General features: G+C 38.0%; 1 protein-coding gene across 1 annotated transcript; it reads left to right on the top strand.

The window, feature by feature from the left end:
• CARF (calcium responsive transcription factor) lies at positions 1 to 27,952 on the top strand. Its single transcript, XM_057381712.1, has 14 exons — positions 1 to 1,520; positions 2,985 to 3,245; positions 4,333 to 4,453; positions 6,636 to 6,765; positions 8,272 to 8,356; positions 12,297 to 12,486; positions 14,681 to 14,801; positions 15,660 to 15,803; positions 16,275 to 16,508; positions 16,893 to 17,055; positions 18,016 to 18,091; positions 21,646 to 21,776; positions 22,746 to 23,100; positions 24,986 to 27,952. The coding sequence occupies exons 2-14, from the start codon at positions 3,042 to 3,044 to the stop codon at positions 25,102 to 25,104; spliced, it is 2,073 nt and encodes a 690-aa protein (XP_057237695.1). The 5' UTR covers positions 1 to 1,520; positions 2,985 to 3,041; the 3' UTR covers positions 25,105 to 27,952.
• Positions 27,953 to 27,973: the final 21 nt, after the last annotated feature.

Raw genomic sequence — 27,973 nt, forward strand, 5'->3', positions numbered from 1 at the left:
CATTGTAAGTGAAACATCTTGTAATTGTTCTCAGATCCAAAGCTCAAAAATAGTGGATAAACATGAGGTAACTTCATTTGGAACTTGGTCTGGAGTGTCATCACTTGARAATTGAATGGAAAAATAAATCTGCTTTAGATTAAAGTATTAATATATTAAGCATATGAGCAGCTTAACTTCATAATGTTGTTTGTRTCAGCAGGATGTTTTATTCAGTTTCAAAAGCCAAGGAGATGTGGATTTACTTTGCCTGTGTCCTTTATATCTTTGTGAAGTGAACAAATCCTTGCTTTAAGAGTTGTACAGCTCTTTTGAAGTTACTCTCTAGCCTGTTRCAGTCTCCTTGCTAGATCTGTAAACGGTTGAAATACCACAGCCAAGAAGGTCCATCCTCAGGAATTTGCTTGCGTGGTGTGGTGAAGAAGATACAGCTGGTAGGAGTAGTGCTAATATAATGCAGCCTGTCTTTAAAATAAATACTGAGGGGAAACATCCTGAGCACCCTTCCCCCTCCTGTGCCCCAAACTACAGGAATTAAGTTTTCTTCTATTCAGTTGGGTATGTTATGCGTGTAGTCTGGTATATGTATATCCTTGTAAGTTAGGGACCCATTTAGTTGTAATTTCATCCTGTTGCTTGTGAATATTTGAGATAGGTTGCTGCTTTAAAGGGTGTGCTGTGTGCATGAGAGCAATTCACTGTTCAATATTATCTGTCAGGTGGAAGGTTTGCAGTGGGCAACTGAGCATCTTGAAACTTTCTTTAGGGTAGGCAGGGGATCTCTGAAGTGCCAGGAGCCCTGTCTTTTGGTCTTTCATCATGTGATAAATGCCAAATTTTGTTTCACATATCTGATGGGGTTTTTTTTTCTGCCCAAAGCATACCACTGTAGACTAACAATAGTAATTTTATTTCATTTTTATGCTGTCTTACAAGTCTTTAAAACAAATTGATTTACTTCAAGATGTCAGCATGACAGAGTTGCATAATCCAAATTCTGTCTGGAGATTATGGAAGAAGGTGACTAATGTATTTATAAAGCACTGCTGGCATGTGTTTAAATATGAAGTGTTCTCTAGATATGTGTGGTTGTTAGTTCAGTGCTTGTRGACATCCTCAGATGAAAGTGATGGRAGGCTGTRTGTGTGTTTTGTATCTGTGTGTGCAGTGACAAATCAAGCAAATTGTCTCATGTGAAAGCCTAAGCTGTGCTTCTGGAGCAACACACTGGCATTTTTCTGCAATGAGTAACACAGTGATAAGGAGGCAAGGATTTCTTGAGAACTGTTATCTTGAACCAGCATTAGAACTTGTAACACCAAATTTRTAAGACCTAAAGACAACACCTGCAGCAATCTCTTAGCAGAAGGCTAAAACAAACTTTTATAACCTTTTCAGGTTGCCTTGAAATGGAAGAAGATGGAGCTGAGCATGACRTTGCTATGGAAGGATGTAATGATTTGTTCATAGGCAGCTGTAATGGTACAGGAGAGTCAGAAACAAATGATCAGGTTTTTCAGGTGAGGTACTAATGCTTAGTCCTTGTAGATGCTTCCTTTAATCCACTCTGATGAGTTTAAAATGTGCTATTTCATCAATGCAGTGTTTTTTTCTTGCCTTTAGAGTAATATACCTTGTCATTTAAGAATGTACATCCTTTCCTTGGATTCCTATGCCTTTCTTTTTTGAACTGATGAATATCCAGATGTTACAATGACAGCCTTCAGTAATTATGTCCTGCTACAGTGCTGAAGAAATGCATGTTTTATTTTGTTAACAAAACCCTTTAAAAAAAAAAGAAGGAGAGGTGCAGAACACTTGAAAATTAGGTCACATTGCTTAGTGACCAAAAGTCACAAGTAAAACTCTAGRGACAGAGGACATGTGTGTAGATATTGGGGAAGGGGAGTCTTTATCTTATTGCCAGATATTCCTATTCGGGGAGATTTCTGTGCCTGAATGCTCCTCTGCAGAATGTTCTTCTAGCATATAATGTCATTCAGATGGTGATTTAGTTGGGTGCTTATGGTCTCTGCAAAATGTCTTTAACACAAGTGCCATTTGTTTTTTGCTGCTTTTCTGATGTAGTTCATAGTAGACAGTTTCAGCATAGAAGATTTATGCCTGCAGATTTTTTTATGAGGTTATTTAGCACAAATCTGACTTTTATATAAAATTAAGAAACATTTTTCTTCATTCTTTGTTTTGTAGTGTATTCATTTTTGTTGCAAAAACATCAGAGTTGTTTGTGCAATTGCTGCAAGAGATATAATAAATTGCAGCCCTYCTTGCAGAGGCCAACAGCCTGACATGTTATTGTACACAGGGGCTGCCTGTTTTTCCATTATTTTACATGCCTAATGTTTGTGTTGTCAAAGTTTCAGCAAGACAAATATTTGTGCCTATGTACTTAAATTTAATGAAAATGGGATATACTCTAAGTCTTTGGTTCTTCAAACGTCATGAAGATAAGCTCTAATTTTTAAAGCTATTGAAGATCTGATTTTTGGCCTTGTGCTGTACAGTTCATGCCTTTGAATTGGAGGTTGTATTGCTTGCGTTTCTTCTGTGGTAAAGTATTAAAAAAGCGTGTAGAGATCTTTTTCTTCTTAGCTAAATGCATGTATGGAAAGACCAAATGGAATAGTATCTAGGATTTCTTTTGAAGTAAAATCATGTTGGTGACTATTTTACAGTTTTGGTTTAAGTCTTCTCAGGTTCTGGACAGACTTGAGACATTTGATGAGTGATTTTGRGGAGCAGATTTTGAGTGAAAGGGATTTTCTTTTGTCTTAGTAGAGAGACTTCTTYCTAGAAAGCAGGAATATGAATACTTTTTCAACATGGAAATGGAAGATAGAAGTAGAACAGCTAGTGTTAACTTGTTGATCAGAAGGACAAGAGCTCCCTCTGAGTTCACAGTACAGCACGCTGGTTTTAAATGTTCTTTTTCTTCTTTGTTTTTTTTTTTTTTTTCTTCATAGAAGTTGCTACTCAACGTACATTTTACTGTTTTTCCTCTGTGAAAGCAACTAACGTGCATGGATTCCAGGGATCCATTGTTTGTACAGAGTGACTCTCCCACAGCCCTGCCTGTCACAGTGCCCCTCTTGGGCAGTTCTCCATCATCGGCTGTGCCAGTGCGGCCGCCCCAGCCACGGTCCCACTCTGCAGAGGAATTCCACCCGGCAGACCAGAGCAGGCAGCCCCTCTGTGAGCCCCTGGGAGGGCCCAGTGCACCCATGGTGAGTGTGTCTGCAAATAGGGCTGCAGCTCTGTTCACAGATCAGGGAGCTCTTTGAAGAACTCTGCTTTGTTGTAGCAGCAGCTGATTCAGACTTTAGCAACATGGTGAAACTTTTCAGTGGTTTGGTTCATGCTCMACTTGCCCTTCTTCAGGTAGGCAAATCCTGTCTGCAGCCATTACTAATTTTATTAAACAACAGCTGATGTCTTTTGTCAGTACCAAGCTTGGATGCTATGGTGTGATAAGATCTCATACTTCTACTGCTTCTGCTTTCTCTGTATTCCCTGGATAAGTCTCTGTGTTTTTTKGGGGGAATCAGAACATTAGAAATAAGTCATTATGTCTCACTTTTCCCTTAGTCCTCAACTAATTTTCTTAAAATGTTGCTYTGTAATTTGTAACATCTATTTTATAAAAAAGGTCACTCTCTCCCAGAGGATTTGGTTGGCATGTGATGTGCTATCACTAAAGAAGCTTCATCCCTTTAAAATGTAATAAATCAGAAACAAACAATATTTTTTATTACTCTAGGTTTTGTAACATTGTTGGGATCAAGTCCTTTGTAATTATGGGGAAATATACCATAAAGATTTGTTTTTCAGAATCCCAGGGGACTTCATTTGTATTTTTTTAAGTCCTGGGGCGTTTCTTGTCTTTGCTTTTGCATGAAATGTTGCCCATAGAAGTCAGTTTCTTAGAAGTAAATGTCAAAATTTTTATGTTACAATTAGTTCTGCTAGTCCATGGATGGAGTTAGAACGAACCCAACTATGAATGACTTTCAGGTGTTTGATAGGTTTAATAATAGTGTTGTAAGTTTCAAATAAATGTGTAATTCATTGTGGAATCATGTCAGGTGGTGGGGTTTTTTTCTATATTTAATTAAATGGCTATTGAAAAAGGAAAAGTACCTTTAAGAAATTGACAATAGAGAGACAGTTTTCTTATTATGTAAAATCAAGTAGATTTACAGGACCTAATTCTAAGCARGGTATTTTCTGTTCTGCTAATAAACAAACCCAGTTGTGCTGTATGATCATCATACAAACTAATGCTATTTATGCTTCTGTGTGACTACCTTACAGATGATTGTTGCCAGCCAGTCAGAAAATGGACAGGTGCTGCATGTCATTCCTTCTGCCCAGCCAGGAGTGACCCAAGTGATTATTCCTCCAGGTCAGCTTCTGGATGTGACCAGCACACAGGGTGAGTTTAAACTGCACTTCAGGGTGTGTGCTGCTGTGGCTGAGCACATCCTGCATGATGTTTTTTAAGCACCTTGTTTGTATGTGCTTCCCTTCCTTAGTGAATTATAAGACAAAATATGCACTGAATCTGCTTTTTGATTATGAATTTGGCACCACACACACCACATTTTCTGTTGGGCAAAAGCCTTATGGAAGGAGAGCTACTATGTCCGCTTTGTAAAGGGTATGTGATGGGTAGATTGACATAATCAAGCATASAATTGTTTCTTGCCTGATTTACTGTTAATAAGGACATTTGTGCCATCAGCTGTGCTATCAGCTTCAAATTTTCAGTATTTGTTTACTACATTTTGAAAGCAGTAATTAATTCCTGTCGTGCCAAGAGAGCATTAAATCTTCTGTTCCTGAGATCACTGGTGATGATGCATGTTTTGTGAAGCCAGGAATGAGTCACCCAGGTAGAAAATCATTTCCCAGTCAAGGAAAAYGAGATGTAACTTTCCATTCTTTGGAATGTGTCAGTTGTCACATTTTAAACATGTGCTGAGATGCACAACTAGAAGCACAACTTAATAGGTTTTCTCAAGAAAATGGACATACTAAAATCTGAAAGCATTGATTATTTATCTGCAATCCTTGCTGATGACAAAATGCTGTGTACTASTTTGCATTCACAGAGTAAGACTAAGAGCTAGGTGGTCATGTTTTGTTAAACTCAAATGTTTTTTAAACTTTTTTCATTTTCTGTATAAAATTCTGAAAGTCCAAGCATTGATAAAGTGCTTCTGTGGAATGATAGCTCAGAGTAAGAATAGAGTCCTGGTACTGCATGGATAGAGAAAAGATTTGGGATTCAAGTAGTGATCTAGCCCTTTTCACTTAGGATTGCAGTATGGTTTCATGACCTTGCATTGAAAGGCTTGTTCCTACCCTAATGCTCAACCTTCCCTCCCWGTCCAGCTCTCAAAGGGGTAAGACCATGTTTGGTTACAACAGAGTCTTACGTTACTATAAAGCCAGCTGAAAGCCTTTACTTGTCAAACATTGCTGCTAACTCTTTGTAAGCACTAAGTTGCAATACTAGATAGTATTATTGCGTTTTCATTCAACATGGAGCTTGGTGTCGTTTGAATTCATGTTCTACAGTAATGCTGTGTGTGTCATTTGTGGGGTTTTTAGTTTTGTTTGTTTCTAGAGACCTACTGTGTAAAAGACCTTGTAGTTATTTGATCTTTAAAAGACAGGTAGGAAGACTTATCAGTGGTTTAYTATGGAGATGAAAGGGGAAGGAGAATGGCCTGTGAGCCCCTGAGCTTCACTTGTTTGCACATGGTGGTAATGCATGAAATGGTGCAGACTTCAGAGTAGCCTTGTTGTGTCTTAAGAGCACATCTGTGTAGGAGGAACCAGTGTGGTGTTAATCCAACTGCACACTTTTGAATCTTCTTATGATGGTTTCTTGTGGATCCTTTTCTGTACTGAGTCAATATCTTAACTCTGTCTGCATGAGGGAAAGAAGCTTTCATTATTGAAGGGCAAAAATCCCTCGTCTAATAAGACCTTGTGTGTTTACGTTAAGACCAAAATATCGAATGTCTGCTTTCACAATTTTTCATTAAGTTTTTGTTTAACTGTGCACATAGACTTCAATCTAAGAGCAATTTTTGCCTTATGGATTGCTCTTTATTACCAAGAAATGCTAAAACATTTGTTCTAACAGCATGTTAGATTCAATTACAAGAAGCCTGCTTTTCTTGTTTAACTGTTCTTTTCTAAGCACAAAGCAGTGTCATTATCTTATTTTTTCTAATTTTAAAATCAACCAGTACGTGACTTGCAGCTGAATAAAATACTTGTGCAATCCTATATGGATTCCTGGAAGTGTAAAGCAGAGGACTTTGCAAAAATTTGATTATTGATTATTTGCGTTGTTACAGGATTCATAAGCAGTAACATGATTACCAAAGTCCTTAAATATAAGCAACCTTATCAAGTGTATCTTYGTATGTGTACCAGGAGTTTGAGCACTGATTCACAGCTATTAGACTACTTTATCATCTGTAAGACTTCTTTCCTTTGTCAAAAGGATTGCTTTAACAACACATGAAGTTTAATCATAGCTTGTTTTTCCCCATTCTGTGTTCAGTTATTAACAAAGAAGCTGCTTTATTTTTGTAAAGATGTTTCAGAAGAGAAGTGTGGTGATGGGAGCCTGCAGACTATGGTGGTGGCTTCTATAGCAGACAGTGCAAGCAGTTACATTCTGCACCCACAGGCATCTCTCACTGTATCGAAAAAAGCAACCACCAGGTAGGTCAGGAGTTAAAGGATGAACAATCACTTTGATCCACTSTTAGCACTGCCTTTTTTTCTTGCAATTTGTTTTTGCCATGTTCATCACAAAATTACCATGAAACAGAGGTTATGAATGCCCAGTGTTAGTGAATGATGTGTGGCTTCAGGCAGCTTTTGTGTGTGCCAGAGTAATAGGGAAAGCAGTTRAAGTACCTGTATTCCAGAGATATATTTTGACCAGAGCAATGGTGGGCATTTAAGTAACACAGCACAAATTACTGAAATTACTTTAAACAGATACTGTTACTGCCAGCCAAGAGTTGAAAGTGAMCCACTGAAGGAACTGCAGGGAAAGTTGATGTTTGAGGGAGAAGAGTTTCTTGGATGAGTGTTCTAAAACCTACACAAGCCATGCTCCCACAAGAGTAGTTAATTGTAGAGATGAATTTTTGAGATGGAGGTTTCAATAGTTGGTTATTAACTGTGAGAGCCTGATATCTGTTCTTTGGATAACTTCTTCAGCATCCTTTGACAACACATGAGGAAGTAGCTGCGAATGGTGTGTTGGTGAAACACTTGGGCAGACTTATTAGCTAAGTTTCCATTGTTAGGTATTTTTCACTTGATGCCAGTCTGATTCTCTCCTCATGCTAAATGTTGCCTACTATTTTAATTCCTGAATGCTCTGGAATTCTTTTTGACTTCAAGGAAACCCCTCAAAACCTCAAACCAACCAAATAAAGCAACAGCAATGAAAAATGATGACCACTACAAAAAACTCCCAAAGAAGGCATTTGCTCTGTGGACTGCAAGCTGGCTTTGCATTGGTTTATGCTCTTTAGAAATCAAGAAGTGGAAAAGATCAGAGTAATCTCACTAAAACAGAAATTATATGTGTTTAAGAAACATGCAAAACAAAGAGAAAAGTTTGTGAGCAGATGTTGTGAACAAAGTCTGTACRTRTCAGAAAAATAATMTTGGAAATRAGACATRTTTGTATAGACAGGAGTTGATACACCTGTTTTGGAGTAATAAACAAATAAGCATGGTTTCTGCCCCAGGAGATAGGGAATGGAGAAACTAGATATGTACTTAAAATAGTTTCAGTAACTTAAAATATATTAAAATGTGCAGCATTTAAGAAATGTTTGATACTGGTTTTAGTCTTCAGCATTTTGCCATCATTTTGCATAAGAAAATTATAAAGACAATCAGCTGYTCTATTTCACCATATTTTATCTATTGTTGTCAGGCAGCAATGTTAAGAACACTGAGTGTTTGGAGGACTTGAATGTAGAAGACAGAATAAAATACTTTTATTCACCGTAAATKATTTTAACAATGAAACAGAATATGAAGGAAATGAACACCAGGTTTTCAAGGCATGTTGATACAATATCCATAGTTTGATCATATTCTCTAGGCTTATACATAAGACACTGATTCGATGTTGCTTGTAGTTTAGACTTAATTGTTGCTTTTCTGAATGTCTGTATATACTTCTATTATATTTTTTTTCAGGGTAGTGGGAGATCCTTTTCCCATCCCACTTCAGCCATTGCCACTAAATACGCCTGCATGGGCACGCCGTCTCAGGAACTGTGAGGTGGGCTGCAAAGAATTTTGACTTGATGTTTTATCATCTAGCTCTAAGATAATGATCCTATTCCGTGAAAGGAATAATTCATAGCTGTAGAAGCGCTCAAACTTCTTGGTGTGTAGTACTGGTACTGCTAGCACAGTTAAACACATAGAATGCTGTGAAATTGCTTTCTATTTTGAGAATTTTAGAAYAACTGACCATCAACAGCTCCTGAAGTAAGAAATGTGCTGAATTCCTGACACCTTGTAATGCTGGGAAGAGCCACTGTGTGCCCTGTTAGGGTTTGCTCTTGAGCTACAGTGCAAACTTTGCTGGCTTCTGCAACTGTTCATTGGTTTGTGTTATCACACAGAAATTAAAATCCAYGTGACTGGCCAGTGTCAAGTCTGAGACTTAAAACATCCTGATGTCMGTATTTTACTAAGGATTCCTATTTTAGATATTCTTGCTGACTTCTTTTTTTCTGTCCCAGCAGGCGAGGGTACATGTGCTTGTTTTCTCCTTTGTTAAAAAATGCTTGCTTTATTCTCTGTGATGGCTTTTGAGCTAAAGACAACTCCTCCTTTATTTGCGTCTTGTTAGGTGTCTGCAGAACTGCTCTGATGACTGGGATGGCTGCCAGCTTCTAGAATGTATCATAAATGACTAAGCAGGAAGGGAAGGGAGATGGGAGGTTTCTTGAGAGATCAACTATCCCTTCCTTCTGCTACCAATTGTTTATTTTACTGTCTCTTAATATTTTTTTAAAGGAAAGCTCATCCTCTCTAGCTGCTTCCTCTCTTTGGATGTCTTTACCACTTCTTTTTTTTCCCTGTTGACTTGGCCATTGATAACTGGAAGTTGTAGTTTGAGGGACATAGAAATTGAGTTTATTTCTGTATCTGCTTAGAAACATTTTTTTAAATTAAATATATTCATCTATTCCTTTTATGTTGTGCCATTTATTTAATACATATGGTGCTGTCCATTTTTATGTCCACTTAAATGTTAAGAGGTCAGAAAATTAATAGCATGAATTCTTCCATGGTGGAGATGTAATTTTTATAGAATCAGTCTCTTAATTTGGTTGGCCAGTTAGTTGATAAAGTTCATTGTGATTTTAGCACATGTGGTATATTCTTTCCTGTCTTAACATGCATGTGGCTTGTCTGAATCACTTATTATTGGTATCATATTATCRGGGGACTTATTATCTGCTTTGTCTATCTTTTAAAAGAAATTTCACTTGCTCTGTTTAAAATTCAGAACAGCATGTATGGAAAAGTAAATAGAAATAATGTCTCTTTGAATGTGTTCTGTGGACATAAACATCTCCTCCCAATGCTGTTCAGCAGAACTGTTGTCTGTGTGCATTAATTCTCCCTAATCCATCAGGGAGTGCTGGGATGTATCTGTCTTTTCTTGGGCACAGACCAGAAACATTGGGATTTTGAGGTGTCATTTACCTTTCAGGTGCCAAAATGTTTCATTACTAGTAACAGAATTGAAGGGACCTACTGGAATTTGAAGATCCAGTTTGGAGAGATGTTGGTAAATATGTTAGCTCACAACTCCACTCTTTCAGTTGCTGCTAGAGTAGAAACAAACTTAAAACAGTGTTGAGGTCTGTGTGGCTTTCCCACAAGATGTCAGCAGGTGAAGCCTCTGCAGTCCAAAGGGCAGTGGCTCCTTTGGCAGTTAGTACTGCGGGCAAAAACAGAGCAGTGAAAACTACAGTCATCCAAATTAACACCAAGCTCTGTGTTTGCTGTTGATTCCCTGACTGCTTTAAAATGTTCAGCTTACACTTGCTGTGTCTGGGCTGCCCAATGCCYCTGGTACCCTGCTGCAGTTAGTTTCTCAGGGAAAACTGCAGTTTTGGTGTGTGTACATTGGGGTAAGCTTTTATATGTACCTTTGCTGAGGCGAGGCCAGTGGAGAGAGAAGGAATTGCTCCTTTTTTTGTCTTGAATCTTGGAGTTAAAGGGCTGGAGACTGTGCAATTAGTGCCAGGTAATTACATTGTTTAAAAGGAGTTAATTTAAAAAGAGTTACTTTCAATAGCGTATTTAGTTTTCAGGGTCTGATCAGAATGCATTTCCTGAATGTGTCATTGTACTGAAATAAACTATAATTGAAAACTGCATTCATTAATTGTACAAAACTATATTAATTTWTTAGTCTGAAGCAGATRKTCTCATTTTTCCWTTTTTTTCCTCCTTGTGAAGCTKGTAGAGAGCAGRGATCTTATGTACTGCATGGTTTTCTTCTCATCCTCCTCCTTCCCTCCCACCAGCTTAGGGAAAATGATCTAGCTTGTGCAAAAGTAAAGCCAGGAGAGACTGCCTTAACTGTTTTTGTTACTTTTCTGGCACAACRGTTTTATCAGTCTTCTCATCTCTTTGGAATAATGTCAATGACCTATTTATAGTTACAGGTATAAGATATGGGGAAAAAACCCAGCTGGTCGCACAGTATTTATTGTATGGAGTGGTGCTGTAATCCCTCATCCAAAAGGCAGCATCCCAGATTTCTGGAAAGAAAGTAGTTCTGATACTGCTTATGCTGCTTTGGTTCTCCTGAATTTTTCAGATAAAGTTTTGGACAGAAATACKGTTTATAACTTCTAGCTAAACAATTGTCAGGGTTTCTTGCTCCCCACAGCGGTGTGAGTGTTAGCTTCTGCAGCAGTGCCTGGAGAGCARTGAGCTCTGAGGTGTGAACAGCTCATGTCTCAGAGACTCACACACCCAGAGCACACACAACCCTCTGTGTCTGGACTTGCACTATCAGCAGCACTGTGTTGGCCCAGTTCATTCACAAGATCATCATTGGGTTTTTGTTAACTTTAGGTCTTGCGAACCACTGACATTTTGTTTTTCTTAGATGAGTATGAGGCAGGTTTTAAGCAGTTGTCACTCAAGTGTCTGTGTGAGAATCTTGGAGAGACTCTGWTGCTGCTTTTGCTGTCAGTATTATTTAAACATTTGGCTGTTGTGTCACTGAAGGTGGCAAAAGAAATCTGTCAGACCTTGATATTCATTCATCATGTGTTTGTCCCACTGATACACTGTAAGACTGAGCTGGCCAGCTACTCTGGCTGTTAGGGCTGGTTGACCAGCCTGACCCTGAGCTGCATATGAACAGAAGCAAGCATGGCATTCTCAGTTTGGATGGAAAGTCCTTCTCTGTCCCAGTAATTTTGTTGCTTGCTGGCTGCCCCTGGTAGACCATCACTGAACCAACTGTGATGACACTGAGTAGCTGGATAACTACTTTAAGTCAAGTTAGATGCAGTTTTTGTGGACTTGCCCAGACATTAGCAGCGTTCATTGAAACCATCATCAGTTTGCACATGGCAAATCTACTGTAGTATGTTTTTGGATAATGTTGAGAATCAAGAGTGCCTTGAAGGTTGGAAGGGATGTTGTGTGAGACATTCAGTTCATYGTTAGTGCACTGAGAAGGTGAGTTACTGGTGCTAGGAGTGGGTGCATTCTGGTGCAGCTCAGTGCAGTGTGTGTGTGTTGCAGTAGATGTAGAGACAATTACTGGTGATTCAGAGATTCTCTATGGCAGTCAAGGGGAAAACTTCCTGTAATACTAATTTGTCTAGTCAGTGACTGCAGCTGAAGTGTGTGTTGGGTGTAAGCCACAGGAGTGAAGTTGTCCTCTGGAAASCAGAGTTGACAGTCACTGTAACCTTCTCAGGGGTTTTTGGTGTTCCTGGGTCTTGGATGGCTGWCAAACTCCTGACCTCAGTGGGGACTGCTCTTATGTTAGATCCTATGGTAAATCTCTTTATGAGGATACTAGTGTGGGGGCAAAAAAACATGCCAAAACATGACAAAAATCTGGGCCTGTGTTCTCACCTGCCAGAGTCCCTGGCTGCTTTTGTTTCTTGTGTGATGTTCAGCCATCAGATGGGTGAATAATCCTGTTATTTCCCATCCTTTCCATGCAGAGAATTGGGGACTCGTACCGCGGCTATTGCGTGAGCGAGACAGAGTTAGAGAGCGTTCTCACGCTCCACAAGCAGCAAACACAGAGCGTGTGGGGGACACGCCAGTCTCCAAGCCCAGCCAAACCCGCCACACGCTTGATGTGGAAATCTCAGTAYGTCCCATATGATGGGATCCCCTTTGTCAATGCAGGTAACTAACTTTTATTTTAATAATGCTTTCAAAATKTCAACATCAGCACCCAATGGGCCGTAAAGAAGAATCTTTATGTTGTTCCTTAGTTTTGATAAGGTCAAGACACAAACATAAAAAAAGGAGCAGCTTGGACACTGCTCTGAGAGTCTAAAGGTGTTTCCTTTTTTATGTTTTGTTGTGATTATTTCCTTTTGTCCTTTAGAAATTAGCTAAGCATCATTTGATGGGGGTCCTTGTGATGAGATTTTTAGGTGGAGGTCCCATCTGCTCTATTAGGACGTGGAAGTTCTCCTAAGGGTAAGAGTTTGTTTGATTATTCCTACCCAACTCGAAGATCTTTTGAAGAGTTTGTTCCACAGGAGTCAATAAACTATTTAAATGGCAACTTTTAAAGTAATAATAAATAAATTTAAACAGCCAAACAAACAAGATAAACTTCAATAGACCTCTGCAGAGAGACTTTTGGTGTTTGGTTTTTTTTACAAATGTACATGCAGACTTCACAGCTTGGGAATTCCATATTTATCTCTTGCAGTGCATATRTGAAATTACTGAGTTTAATATGGGTATAAAATGAATGGGCTTTAGTTGCTACGAGAAAATGAGTGACAATAATGTAGGTTATGTTTGCAGCTTTTTCTTCCTTTTTTTCCCTGACGGTTACCGAAAAAGGGAAATGTTAGCACTAGTTTCAAAGCTTCAGCCATAAACTGTGAGATAAAAGAAAGCTAAGAATAAAATCAAAAAATCAAAGCAACTTACCCTTCTTTTTCCCCCAAACATGCGTTTGAGACATTTAGTTTCAACTAGATCATTTGGTATCTTAGGGAAACACATTATGTTGCTGTTACAATACTTACAAGGTTTTTGGCTATACCACTTGTGGCATGGGAAACTCCTTGCCTGCTTACTGGAGTGCATGAACTATAAATAAAAAACAACTAAAAATTATGTGGAAGAAATATGGAAGATGTTCTTTTCTTGACCACTTTAATGCTATACTTGTCAATCCCGTTTGTTAGAGGGCTGACTGGAAGAAGTCACTTAATTCAAGTTTAGAGCAAAGAAGTATTTGTTTAAGCTATCTGGTTTTGTGTGGGTGTACTGTGCTGAAACTGTGTTATTTAGCAGTTAAGATTTCTTAACTGCAAGGCTGAGCTTTTATGGGACAGCATGGTCTGAAGTGTTGATTTGAGCCAGGAGGCTGGAAATGGCTGTTGACCTTTTTGTGTGGTTTGACTCCAGCAGAAAATGACTRCAGAGCTGTTCACTCATTCCCCCAATGGGATGGGGGAGAGAATCAGAAAGGTAAAAGTGAGAAAACTCATGTGTTGAGATAGGGACTGTTTAAAAGGTAARGGAAAATCCATACACACAMGCAAAGCAAAGTAAGGAATTCACTCACGACTTCCCATTGTCAGGCATCCCCAGGACAGCAGGACACCATCATTTGTAATGGTTGCTTGGGAAGACAAACACTCTAACTTTGAATGGCCCCCCTTCCTCCTTCTTCCCTTGGCTCTATATGCGTCACATGATGCCATGTGACACAGAATATGACTTTGGTCATTTTGGGTCAGCTGTCCCAGCTGTATTCCCTCCCCATTTCTTGTATCCCTCAGCCTTCTCATTGTTGGGGTGGGGTGACAGGGAAAAAAGACCTTGACCCTGTGTAAGCCCTGCAGTAACTGAACATCCCTGTGTTATCAGCAGTGTTTCCAGCACAAATCCAAAACATAGCCTCATACTGGCTACTGTGAAGAAASTTAACTCTATCCCAACCAGAACCATCACACCTTTGATTTCAGCTGTGGATTTTCTGCATTATTTTGGGAGTTCTGCTTTTTACGTTTATTACCAGCATTGTGCTCCTTTGGCAACTTGTGAGAATTCTCATCTTGTAAAGTATTGGTGTTCACCAGGGCAGAATCCAATATTTTGCATTCATGTAGGTTGCAGGAGTGCTATGTAGTAAGTTTRACAAATGGTTTAAAGTGCTCTGTGTTCCTACATGCTGTGAGAGAAGCATTTGTGCTATATTTGCTTGCTATATCTGAGGGTTTTGCCTATTGAAGAGTCTGATGGCAAACAGAGATAACTGCTTCAGAACTCTTATCTCTTCTGTAGTTACTATTTTGCTGTAATGAATTYGGTGATTGCTTGAATAGAGTGTATTACTTTCTGTGTCCAGGAAGCAGAGCCATTGTAATGGAGTGCCAGTATGGGCCAAGGAGGAAAGGATTTCAGCCCAAAAAAGTTGGTGAGCAGGAAAGCACCTCTGGCYGGCTGTACAAAGCCACTTGTCCAGCAAGGTAAGAATTATCTATAAAGCTGTAAGAGTGACTTAGCATTCTAAGAAAGCATTCTTTCTGTGAGCCATGAGAGRGCACTGTTTGGCACGGTAGCTTGAGGCCCATGCTCATTTAGAGGTAAGGGAGAAATGCTGTCCTGTTAGACTGCGTAAGGCTGAAATTTGGAAGGTTGCCAGGATGCGAAGTAGCAGGATGTCACCCTATAAAATAAAAGTGGGATTCATTATCTACCTGAGCATTAATGAGGCATTGTGGTATCCTTTCGTGACTCTTTCTGCTCCTAAAACTTTGTCATCTTATTTGTTGTTTCTTCACGTTTTTAATTGCACTGATATCTATCAGTCAGTCATCCTAGTTTAGCMTGTGTCCTGTTGTGCTGTAGAAGCTACAGTTCTGTTCACTGGGGATTTTCTCCTTCAATACTAATGGGTTTTTCCCTCTCACCCTTGAGCAATCTCCTGGGTGCTTGTTCAGTTTTTACTGAGCTAGGAGAGTGTTTGATGAATAGTTGCAGCTCAGTCTGTATGTGCTCAGTTCTGCATAGCTGGGGGAACTGCAGCCTGGTCACAATTGGTGTTGTGCTTTTACTACACTGAGGGACAAGGACTTCTGCTGAGGAGTGAAATCACTCTGGCTGAGTGGCTTCCAGATTAGAACAGAAGTGTGTCTGTCTGCATCATTTCTGTTGATGTGTCCTGAAGAATTTTGCAGTTCTTTTAGGGACTCCTCACACTCTATATCACTCTACTTGAACTTTTTCTATACTAATGCCTGATAGGAAGTACGTGGAGTTTTTGCCTTTCCCCTCCCAAAGACATAGTGTACTGATGGAGAATTGTTTTTATTCCTTCTTGGAAGGATCTATATTAAAAAGGTTCAAAAGTTTCCAGAATACAGAGTTCCTACTGACCCTAAAATTGACAAGAAAATCATAAGAATGGAGCAGGAGAAAGCATTCAACATGCTGAAGAAGAACTTTATAGATGCTGGTGGTGTCCTCAGGTGAAACTTTCACTTTTTTCTTTATTTTCACAAATGAAGCAGAAAAACAGCATTTTACTTGTTTGTTGTTGGTTTTTTTGTTTTTTTTTTTTTTAACTTAGTCACTTATTAAGACTCTTGATTAATATTAATAGTAAAAAAAAACCCACAATGTCAATAAGACTTCTATGTCATTGAAGTATTAATTTAGTAACATGTTAAGCACTAAGCTATGGAACTTCAACATGTGTTTCCATGCAGGGAATCTATGGAAATGGTTGTATTATTTCAGGGTTTAATCTAGTTTATTTTGCATTGAAAGATGCAAGAGAGCCCTGAGTTCTGAAAAACATTCTCTTCTTGCTCAGGGGCTGTAAAAACTTAGGACACTCTGAYTAGGTTGTTTGTAGTTGTCAGACTGTTCCCCCAAGATACTGATAWTTTTGCCTTTGTTTGAGAATTGTGTGTATAAACTCTTTTTTTTCTTACTAGGTGGTATGTACAGTTGCCCACTCAGCAAGCTCACCAATATCATGAAATGGAAACTTCCTGCCTCCCTCCTTCACCCTCCCATTTTTCTGTGTCTTCTCCTGAGGAGGAGGAGGCAGTTGTTAGAGATGAGAACAGCACTCTGCCTTCTCGGCTTCATCCTCGAGTGGCAGACAAGATCCGAGAGCTGGTGGCTCAGGGAATAGAGCAGGTCTATGCAGTCAGGAAGCAACTAAGGTACAGAACTGTCTGCAGTGCACTCAGTGTATAGTGCTGTATCTACTGATGCATTTGATTAATTTGGTTTGTAACTAAAGGACTGATGCATTACTGAATCTATTTCCCAGATGTCATGAGTCTGGTTTTTCCCAGCTTTTGTCTCTTTCCATGTAATTTTAAATAGCCACTAAGAGCTGCTGTACTCTTTAAAATTACTTGAATAAATGGGRGTTTTAAATTCCAAAATCTGTAGCAGATGCACAAGGAACTGGCTCAGATCATCTAGTTTGCTTTTGTCTTGTCATTGCAATAAGGGGAGGACAAGGTAGCAGTGTCTCTTAACAGAGTGAAATAGCAGAATATATTTATATGCGTATTTTGATGTCCTTTAACATGTGACAGAAAGTATGTGGAAAGAGAATTATTCACACCTGATGAAGTGCCAGAAAGACATAACCTGTCCTTCTTCCCCACTGTGAATGACATCAAGAACCACATTCATGAAGTGCAGAAGTCCCTAAGGAATGGAGAGATTGTGTACAATTCAGAAAGTATCCCAGCAATGGTATGTTGGCCTTTGTGTATCTCTTTGATTTTTGGAGTTAAATACTGGAAATCTTAATTTTTACCACTTAGCCATATTTTATCCAAAATTCTCTATGACTTTTTATTTCCAGCAGCAGTATTTTCAGTGGAATCTCTGGCTGAGCATGATTGGATTAAATGTGAATAAAACCTTCTGACCTTATTCGGTAYTTATCTCATCAGCATTAGATTGCTGTTAGTTGATTAATAAATTACACAGTACTAGCACTTCTTGATGACTGCATGAACTGGAAACCATTGGTGTTAGAAAAACTGACACATGGCATAAAATTTTATTCATGTCTTTGTCACTGTCTGTGTTTTGAAGAAGTTACTACTACTTTTCAGTATCTGAAAAAATGGGGATGAAGTGTGTCTCAGGTGCAGTCTAAATTAGAACTTAGAAAACATTTTGAATGTGTAAATAGTAATAAATGYACTTTATAGCAAGTGAATTAAGTTTGGAGTTGATTGTTCCAAATGCTCAGTAGCTCTTAAATCTCGTTCCTCAGTTTTCTTCCATTTATACAGTAATAAAGGGTACACAGTGATCCTAGATTTCCCAGTTATGAGACTGACTGCTAAGAAATTGSTGATTTAAAATCAGCTTTGACAAACAATACTGTTAAATCATGCTTTTCCCTCTCCCTATGCTGCTGTAGTCTAGGTGAGTGTGCTTGTTAGTTAGCCAAATGGTTTGACTGTTTTCTGTTTTAAAGTCRTTAAACTGTCATGAGCAGACTTTTACCTTCTTGATGCAGTATATGTTTAAAAGTCTTTTTTTTTTTTGTAAATCAAGAGTTCCCAAAGTGCATAATTATAAGAAAATAAGAAAGTATAGCTTTAGACACTGTTTCCCTATAAGTCCTGTTTTGAACCTGTGTTCCTGTAGTAGACAAGCTTGCACCCTTTCTGAGAGCTGAGATCTTTTTCCTTTCAGCTGCAATGGACCACAGATAGTGGGAATGTCCTCACAGAAACAGTGACTGTTACATTTGCCTCACCACCTTCAGATGGTAGGACTGCATGTATAACTTGTCTGCCTCCAAATGTGTTTTATGAACTGTGTCACACAAGTTYAGTTTCCTTCCATAGAGGTTGCTATCATTTCCTGTTCCAGGTGAACTTAAGAAGGATTATTTTGCTATAGCTATTTTGTTTACTTTTCTTAAACTGTTGACTGCATGTATGGAAAGAATACGTGTAGTCACGATGTTGCTGGTAAAAGTATTAAAAATATACATTTGGCTTTTATTTAGCATCTTCTAATCTTAATTTAGCAACTAAAGGTTTTAATGGGATGGTTATGTGGAAASAACATTTTATGTTGGATGAATGTGCTAATAACCCCTGTCTAGAGAGAATTAAATTACTACTGAACAGATATGCCTGTCAGGGGACACAATTCCCAGGATCCAGCTGGGTAGTGGTACTTGAGTTCCCACATGGTTTGTGCTTCACATGTTTGTGCTTAAACATCTTGCTGAAAGGGACTTCTCACAAAGTCACTGGCTTGATGAGTTCCAGTGCTAGGATCAGGCACTGAACAACAAGCATTGTATTTCTGTTGTTGGAACTGAGAGCATTCTCTTCTGTATTTCCTTGATGCTTAGAATAGAAATAGAAACAGGGGTGTTAAGTGGCAACAGAGCTGAGAGATGTTCAGTTCTTTGTGATGTAACTTATTTATTAGTGTGATACCCAAGTGTCATCTCTTCCCTGTGATTGCTGAGGCCACAGAGTGTTAAACTTCTTCCCACTCTGTGGCAAAACTAGAGTGCAGATATGGTAGATTTCAATTTAAACTTTCTTGGTCAAAGGACTGGTTTTATTGAAGATGTTATGCTTTTTTTGTTGTTGTTGAAAGTGGGTTCCTACTACTATAACTTCAAAACATGTACTAAGACAAAATGCAGGTGTTTGTAACTAGATCTACTCGCTACCCACGTAGTTAGAATTACACATGGGCTAAGATGTTCTGTTGGATTATGGTGGCTGGTGATAAATTTTAAATTAGATTATTCTGCCCTTCCCACCCYTGTTTCAAGGATATTTGGCCTAGTGTGACACCAAAAGAACTTTTCTTTGTAGATGCTTTCCCCATTCTTTGTTTAATAGGTTAAGTGTGAAACTCATCAGAACTCATCCCTGGCTTTTAGCAGGGATGTGATTGAAGTGAGGTGGAAGAGCCTAATGGTTGCACACGTTCAGCTAATGCTGCAGACTTTACAGATGTTTTTAATCTCAGTAACAGAGCCAGTTTGTTTCCTGCTTAAATGAAACATAGTGGTGGGTACATTTTGTTCTAGACAGCTGACAGAGAAGTCTACAGGGACCAGAGGGGCACTGCCACAGCTGCCATGTTCAGGATTTACTTCTGTCAGCAGTTACCCTGTGGTTCTTGCCTGAAGAAGTCCTGATGTATTTGTGTCCCTTTCCYCTTATGTGGGCCAATTTTTTATTTGTTGTAGCAGGAAATATAAACCCCCAAAGGTTGAGTTCACTGCATGAGTTCTTGAGTTCTCCTAAATGACTTGGTGAACCTGATTTATGTGAAGCAGTTCCATGTAAACCAGTGTATTTTCTGATAAAAAAAGGCCAAGGTTGGGCTCTGTTTTGTTTGKGATTTTTTAACTCTTATTTTGGCTKCTGCTGCAGKGGATTAATTTGAACTGAAAAGCATTATSTGTGATTCTCTGAAGAATTCCAGTATTTACAAATGTGAGAGAGCAAGAGGTTAGTTTTTAGACACAGCTTGAACAGTGTCCCTCTTTTTTAAGGAAGTCTTGTTTCTGAGGAAAAAGAGAAATTTGCAGTGTGAACAGACTTACTGTGCTTAAGCTTGCATGCCTATGTTARTATTGCCATTACTGTGTTTTTATGGAGATGGAATAGTTGTGCCATCAAAAGCTGTGATAGAGCTCAGCAGGCATAACTTGCTATGAGCTGAGTGCTGGAGAACATTCAAAAGGAGACCCATTCTTACTTTTTTTGTTTTACACAGATAATTTCTAAAACAAAGTAGCCTATCAAATGTGTAAACACCCATCCAGTGACATACTGAATTTTACAGGAAGCAAAACAGTGGGATTTGTTTRGTTTTCTGCACATTGCACCAGCTCAGTCAATATAAGCAGAAACTCTAATTGCTACATGTCTCATTTCCCTTTATATGGGGGGGTATGTGTTTGTACACATCTCAACATACATTTATAATTGTATTACAAAAAAGAAGCCTGACTTCCTAAGAATGAGCTCTCATTAATTTTTGTGAAGTAGTAGAAAGGGAGAACAACACTGACTTTTCAGACTAGTCTTTGTGTACATTATTTTTTTTAAAATCTCAACTTGTGCCACATGGGGACAACTTCACATTTAAAAATCAGGCAATAACAGAACCTGTTTGTGCAGAACTCCCTATCTCCATGTGATATAAYTTTCTCTGTAGTGGGAAGAGGAGGAATTGAACTGTTGCCTTTTTTCCTAGGGGTGTTGCTGTACAATACAACCTAGGAGAGAACTGCTGTCTCTTCCTGCATGTRAAAATTCACATGTGCATATGGGGTGTCTGTATAATATTTAAATGAGTCTAAATATTTAAAGTACTCGTGTTCAAGAAGATTTATAGATCTACATGTATCTTCTGGTAATTGGGATAAATGTTAAGAGTTTAGAGATCAGTATATATACTGAAAAATCTACCTCYACTCAGATTGCTGGAAACTTTTTCTATGATTTTTCTGATAGAAAGTGTTTTGCAATTGACAATTCTCATTTTTTTTGCATTCAGCAGACTAATCTGCATTCACAGGGCAAGTTTTTCTTTTACCTTCATGACAAATAAAAAGCTGAGCAATGTCAACTTGTGTTTGCATAAATCTTAACCAGAATGTTCTGGGTGGCTCAAACAGGAAATGGAATGATCTCAGGAGAAGTTTTCTTGCAGAAATTGCTACAAGCAAATCTCAGTTTTCACAAGCTTTCAGGAAATGAAGYCCATCACTCTTGCATTAAATAAGAATTTTGAGGATATGATGTAATCTGTAGGCTGAAAGGCRTCCAGATAAATGGACTTTGGATGATATTGCATAGAAGTTGTGCTGATTTCAAAAATGGGAAGGGACTGGTGAGACATAGAAAATTTCCTGTTTAGATTCTTGTTTTGAAAGACGATCCTTTCTTTTGGTACCTGTCTGTTATTAAGCCCTTGCTGAGGTGTAGATATTGTGAAATTATTTGCTGCTTTGCTAGAAGCATTTCAGTTTTTATGTGATAACTACAAATTCAAAGCACAGTGCAGGGGGCAATTGCTTTGCTCTCAAGAACAGATTTATTGGTGCCTCTGTTTTGGCTCTGTACAGMTACATACAAACTTCCTGCAGTATTGTCTTTTTGTCTTTTTTCTTTAGCATCCAAGTTCTGCAAAGAGAGTAGAGTATATGTATGTATATACATATCTTCTGTATCTGTGTGTTGAGATTGAAGGGAGTTTGGTTCACAGGGGAGGCTTTTATTAAACAGACATAAGATGTTTSTCATAACTGTCTGCTTCCTCACTTTTGCATTGCAGGGAGCTCAGGAGGGGAGTCAGTCGTCACCAAAGCAGAATCCAACCAGAGTGGAGAATCCTTGATACCAGAAACAGCTCAGTTGTTGTCTTCACTCTCTTCACCTCAGCCCAAGATATTTACACAACTTCAGGTACAGTCAAGTCATTTACAGAATATCAAACATGCTGTGCTGGAAGTGCTGAAGGTGAGCTGAGAACAGCAGATTCCTCTCAGCTGATCCCAAAAGTAGCTGGGTGGCATGAATTTTGAAGTAGCTCAACTCTAACTCAGTTCGCTCTTGCATGTTACATTTGGCATATAGTTGTGGTGCAGGGCATCCCACGACCAWCTTTTGACACTTTGAAGTTACTTTCTGCCTCAAAGCAAGTACCTATTCATTTTTCACACCATCCAGTCATTTCATAATGAAAATGCTGCAAAACTTCAGGGAGCTAAGACAGTCTGGTTTATTCCTTTTAAATCATCCTCCAGCCTCTTAAGAAAATATCTTAAAATTCTGAAACTGCTCCTAGCTCACAGCTGTAAACTTGCAGGTTGAAAGGCTGAAGAGGGAAGGATAAGAATATCWTGCTAAAAGAGCTCTTCTAAAGCTCATCTCCCTTCAAAGCTGGCTCTCTTATCCTTCTTCCTTAACTACTTTGAAAAGCTGCCTTCATATTTCCTAAACTCTGACGAAATGCATGATCTTTTCCCTAGAAATACAGTCTGTAGTAAGATTCTGTTCTACTTGCTGTTTTCCTCTCTTTCTGAGGACAGCCTGGCTCCACCTCACACCATTTTTTTAAAGCAGTGCTTAGCTTGTGAAAAAAGTGCTTAGCTTATAGTACCCACCTCTTGTGGGAATGAGCAGTGCTGGGGAATTAACTAAAACTGAATATCAATCCAAAATTAGAGCTTTATGGTCATAAGCAATCTTCTAGATGCTACTGGGTACCGTTGTCCCAATTGTTTTCAAATACATTTTGAGCCTAGAATTGCTGGGATTAAGGAGTAGGAAGTCAGAAGCTATCTAGTTCCAAAATACAACAYGTGTTGTTAAATGCAAACTCCTTCTGCTGTGAATACTGGTATATTGGTACTTCTGCCTTCTCTTTCACAGGGATTACAGTTGCAGTCAACATTTACCTCGACAAATGGATCAACAACCCTSATAGCTGTAAATAACCATTGTCCCAGCCCTGCAAATCTCCTGGATTCCCTAGGGAGTGCAATAACCAGCCATTTACCAGCACTTAGTCAGGGACATARTCTGCAAGCAGGTGCCAGCCTAACACAGCATAGTGCTGCATTTGGGACTGTGCCTGGCTCAGATCAGGGTCTGGTAGCCATGGGCCAGCTRGTGCCAGCTGGAGGGGTAGATGACTCCAGAAGCACAGAAGGAGGAGTCCATCAGATTCTCTTGGGAGATGTACAGACTATTCCAGTACGGATTGTGGGCAGCCATCCAGCACTTAGTAAGYTGCAGTTTTCTCAATAGTATGCAAATATAGAAAATAAAGTGGATTTTGTTTTGTATGTCTTGAAGAAGAGATACAAATGTTGTCAGTGGCGAACTCCAACGCAGACTTTTTTTCAGCTGATTCTAATTAGTTTTTACTCTTAAAAAAAGGAAAAATAATTCCACAAACCAAAATAAATAAACAAAACCCATGAAACCCTCAAAAGTTATTTTTTGCTGTAAAAAGAAGTTAATCAGTTTCTTTGACCAAATACCAATTTACCAATTTATATGTTAAGTACAATATTTTTGCCAGAAATCCTAACATTTAGCTATCATTATGATCTTCAATTTTTTATTTTTTTTTTTTAGGGAGGAATAAGACTAGAAAATAATGAATATTGAATCTAGCTAGACCTCTTTGGAAAGAAATACGGGGGGATTTGAAGACTTCTTTGCACAATCCCAGCAGATTTCTGAAAATTTTCAATAATGGTATTGAAATTAAATTTTCAACTGGTATTCTGTAGTCATTAATAGACTTTAGAAGTGATCAGATAGACTTGTATGTAATTGCTTGGACTTTCAAACTTCTGTTTGAAAACAATTTTTAAARAATACCCAATAAACACCATAAATAGCTTTATGTGAAAACAGAAGGCTGCTTAAAACCATTGCTATCAAATATAGATACAGTTTCTGAGTTCTCAGCCATGGGATCTGATTGGGAATGGGTGCTTGCCTTCTCATTGAGTGATTTTAATTCCTCATGAAGAAGACCTATTAGATATGGAGGACATAGAAATCAGCACAATATGGTCTTTCACCTGCCTAGAGTCTGAAATATTAGYGTGGCATGCTTTATTATTTCTACATTATCTTTTCATGTCATCTGTRACTTCTAAAAAGATGATGGTAAAGTTGAGGTAGGTTATAGCTACTCCTTCATAATGACAAAGCAATAATTATCTCTGTAAGCACCAATGACTTGCAGGTCAGCAAAACGTTATACCTTTTTATTTTTTTGTGTATTTTTGTATTTTCATTTTCGCAGTATTACAACATTTAGTATAAATTAAGTGTGGATGAAGAAATATACTGAAATTCATGTGTTGGTAATAATGGATTGTTTTGCTGTGGCCATATGGTCAAAGTTAAATTTAAGGCATTTTCTACTTGTTGTGCTCAAAAGTTTGTGTAACTGGTTGCTTTCCATTTAATAATTGAATTTTACTTCTCTCCTGAGAAATTCTTTATTCTCCAGGATAAAAGAATTTCAGAGAACCTATCAAATGTTTAACCCATTTGTTCAGTCTAGATGTTGATGCCTCCCAAAAATTTTTGTATGTGACAAATACTGTTGAGTGAATTTTTAAAGAAATGCTGTTTTACTCAAAAAGAAGTGGCCAATTGTGACCAAAGTGTCTTTCTCTAAATCAATGTGCTCTAGAGCTGATTTTTTTCAGCAATAACACCTCTATTTCTCCATTCCCCTGCAAAAAAAACCCCAAAACCCTCACAAGAAAAACCAAAAATTAAGATGGTAGCTGTGTTTTTTCATGGGAAAGAGAAAAGACATTTTGTGTAAAAATGATTTCACATGTTTCAAATATTTCAAATGATTTCACATGTTTCAAATGTTTCTCCAAACATTTCTTGAAAAAATAAATTGGTTTAAATGTTGTTACTTGAGGGGGGCCTTACTGCAGTAACTTCATGTCAGCTTGCATTGTTTTAGAGCATAATAGGTGACATAAATGGCTRTCAAGCTAAATAGCAGTAAAGTTACCTATTAGCTTAAGTTCCTGAAATATTTCTCTTTTAAATGCATAGTTGTTGGAGCTGAAACATTGTCAGTGGAGTTTGAACTTCAGTGTTTGATTTTTGTTTTGTTTTTTAAGCTGAAGAAAATACAGAGGGTGTTGTTACCTGTGTGAGCCAAGTTAAACAAGAACCAAGAGAAAAAGCATTGTCTGTGGAGACAGATAAAATCAGAGACTGCCATAGTTCCTCACCATAGTTTCTCACCTCCRCCTGTGAAGCCTGGAAGGATTTTTCAAATTGGAGAACTCAAMTGTCTTGGAAGGAAAGGCAGGTGCTCTCAAAGTACTGCCTTTTTAATTCTTTTAATTCTTTTTTAATTGTGTTATGACACTCAGACTAAGCATATTTTAGAGGGGTTCTGACAGAAAGCTGTTTTGGCTTGACTGATGTGGYTCACTGCCAACTTCAGGTCATTCTGTTGCCCTGTGGAACACCACCTCTCTCTTCTGTTTYGAGTTTTTAGTAATTTGGATTCTATCCAAATGGCCCATTTTGTTCATTGTTTCTGAACRTCTTCCACATTGAATTCCTTAGCTTTAGAATGCGGGTCACAATGCTGGGTTTGTGTTTTCTCCTTGAGACCCTTGACTCTTATTGCACTAAACAGACCATAGAATCGATCAGCTTCAAGATCACAGAATCCAACAGCTAAGTGGATCAGTATGGCAATGGTTTTGTGACAAAAGGAAGGTCCAGGATTCTAAACTTCAAAGTGGTAATGGATTTGGATGCTTAAGAAAATGCAACTTTGACCTGATCATAAGGAGAGGAGAGAGGTGAGGTTGCCAGGTGAATGCAAGGTTGTATGATAAAGAAAACTCTGTGAATTGTAACAGTGAATGTTTCCAACTTTGACATCTTTGAACTTACATTCTGCCTTTATMATGAGGTTCATTGATGCATGCAGCCTTCCTTTGCAATGGTACTGTATTTGCAGTTGGTCATAACAACTAAATGCAGGAGTCTTTCTCATGGAAAATGATTGATGCTGCCATTTCATCTTATCTACCTCTTTGTGCAGTTAAAGCTATCAGCTCAGTCAAATGTGTGCTAACCTGCTGCTGCTTGTCATGTAGGGCTTATGGATACATTCCTAACAAAGAGATGCACAAGGAAACAAAGGAAGTAATACCAATCAAAGCAATATGTCCAAGTGTGCTGTCGCCATAATATTCAGAAAAACAAACTCATCTTTTTCAACAGTGACATCTTCTAAGACCAACGTGGTCCATACCATTAAAATAATTACCAGGAATCTTTAGAAAATTGAATGTGATAAAAATTATCTTTTAGCAATATTTAAGTTGAAGCCATAAGTGTTTGTCAGAGCATAATAGCTGTGTGATGTGTGACAGATGTTCCTTTAAGAAAAAGAAATTGCTCCTACAAATAACGTGGAATAAATTTAAAGCTGTAAATGAAACTAAACTGCTGCCAACATAGAAATCAAGTTAAGCAATTGCATTGTTTGCTTCAGATGTTGAATTCCTAGACAACATTCCAAGTAGTTTGTATGCAGCAGTAGGAGCTGTTCTGTTATTAGATCCTACTAAGTGGTTGAGAGCTTGATCATAACATTAGGAGGTTTTTTCTGTATGAGAAGAATTCAGTGTGAAGACTTTTCTCCTTTTTGGACTTGAAAACCAACGAACAAAGAACCTCAGGAAAATTATTAGTTACTTTATGTAGAGAAGAAAGTGTTGTGGATATCATATGGACCAAAATATTAACATTTTAAAATTGCTACATTTAACTTACATTCAAGCATTCACTAACATCTGCTAAACAGTGACCATTTAAAATAATTTTTTTGTTTTCTTTTGAGTATTTAAAGCTAAAACTTTCAAAAGTCTTGCATCGACCTTGTGTTCCAAATGCCTTTATATACAGCATCTCTTAGGTGCTATATTTTAGTCTTAACATATATTAACTTCTCTGAGGTTAACTAACATTGTTAGTGTTTGTTTATGGGTTAGCTTCCATTAGAATTTTCCAACAGCATCATGCTCTTATTAAATAAGAGCCATTATTTTATCATGCAAATGCATGATAAAAAAACTCCAGTTTTTTTGGAGCCTCTCATATTTAGTATCTACATTGACTTTTTTTGTAGAATGCTTTACTCATATCTGGCTAGAAAAAAATCCCACAAGACTGACCTGTGGGTTTTTAAAATTTGATTGAGCGTTTCAGTTTTGTTTTGTTTTATTTGTTTGTTGKTTRGTTTTTTTGGTAGSTTTTTTAGCTAATTGTGACAATGTCTCCCGAATGGATGTTCCCTGCTGCAGTCTTAGTTCTGGAACACTGAGCCAACAGTCACCTTCTCCCTTCCAACTCAACAGCTGCATACCAGAATCGGTACCTCCTTCCATGTGCTGTATTCAATAATTCCATCACTTTCAGCTTTTCTGAAAGTTTAAACCAGTGCATTCAAAACTATATTCTCTTTCCCTATATTGCTCTTTTTTGAGAATTTTTCCTCATTGTTGAGAATGATTCTTTTCAAAAAGAATAAATTAYAGCTACAGATTACCAGCAAGAGGTTACTTCAGTTTTAGTTCTCTTCAAAGCAGACAATACATTTATGATTGGAATAAAAGGTTAAGCAAAGAAAAGTTCAATTCTTGCTTAGTTCCCTCATTAACAGTTCTGGTTTTTAACACTGTTCTTTCCACCATGAGCTGCAGTCTCATCCTGTGCTGAACAGTATTTCTGACTTTTTTTCTGTTTTTGACCTAACACTCACAGCTGGAGGAAACATTMTTTTAGTCCATCTTGAATTACAGGCTCTAAAATGAATTTTGTATTCAATTCTGATTTGCATGGTACTCTGAAAACAATAGAAGAAAAATTAGGAAGAATTTTAAAGAAGCAGTAAAGAATTAGTGGTTTTTTAAAAGCTGGGGATTAGATTTGCAATTCTCTTTTATTGAAAAATTTATTTTAAATGATTGTTCAGCCAGTACTCACATTTTTGTCTTCAGTTTTCTTCATTTTCACAGAATTTCAGTTCTTTGTCTTTCAAATAGATAGTTTATTACTGTGTTGGCTTTTTTTTTTTTTAA

Source organism: Malurus melanocephalus, unplaced genomic scaffold, assembly GCF_030028575.1.
Source record: "Malurus melanocephalus ecotype Western Australia unplaced genomic scaffold, MMel_1.1 scaffold_524, whole genome shotgun sequence".
Lineage (NCBI taxonomy): Eukaryota > Metazoa > Chordata > Aves > Passeriformes > Maluridae > Malurus > Malurus melanocephalus.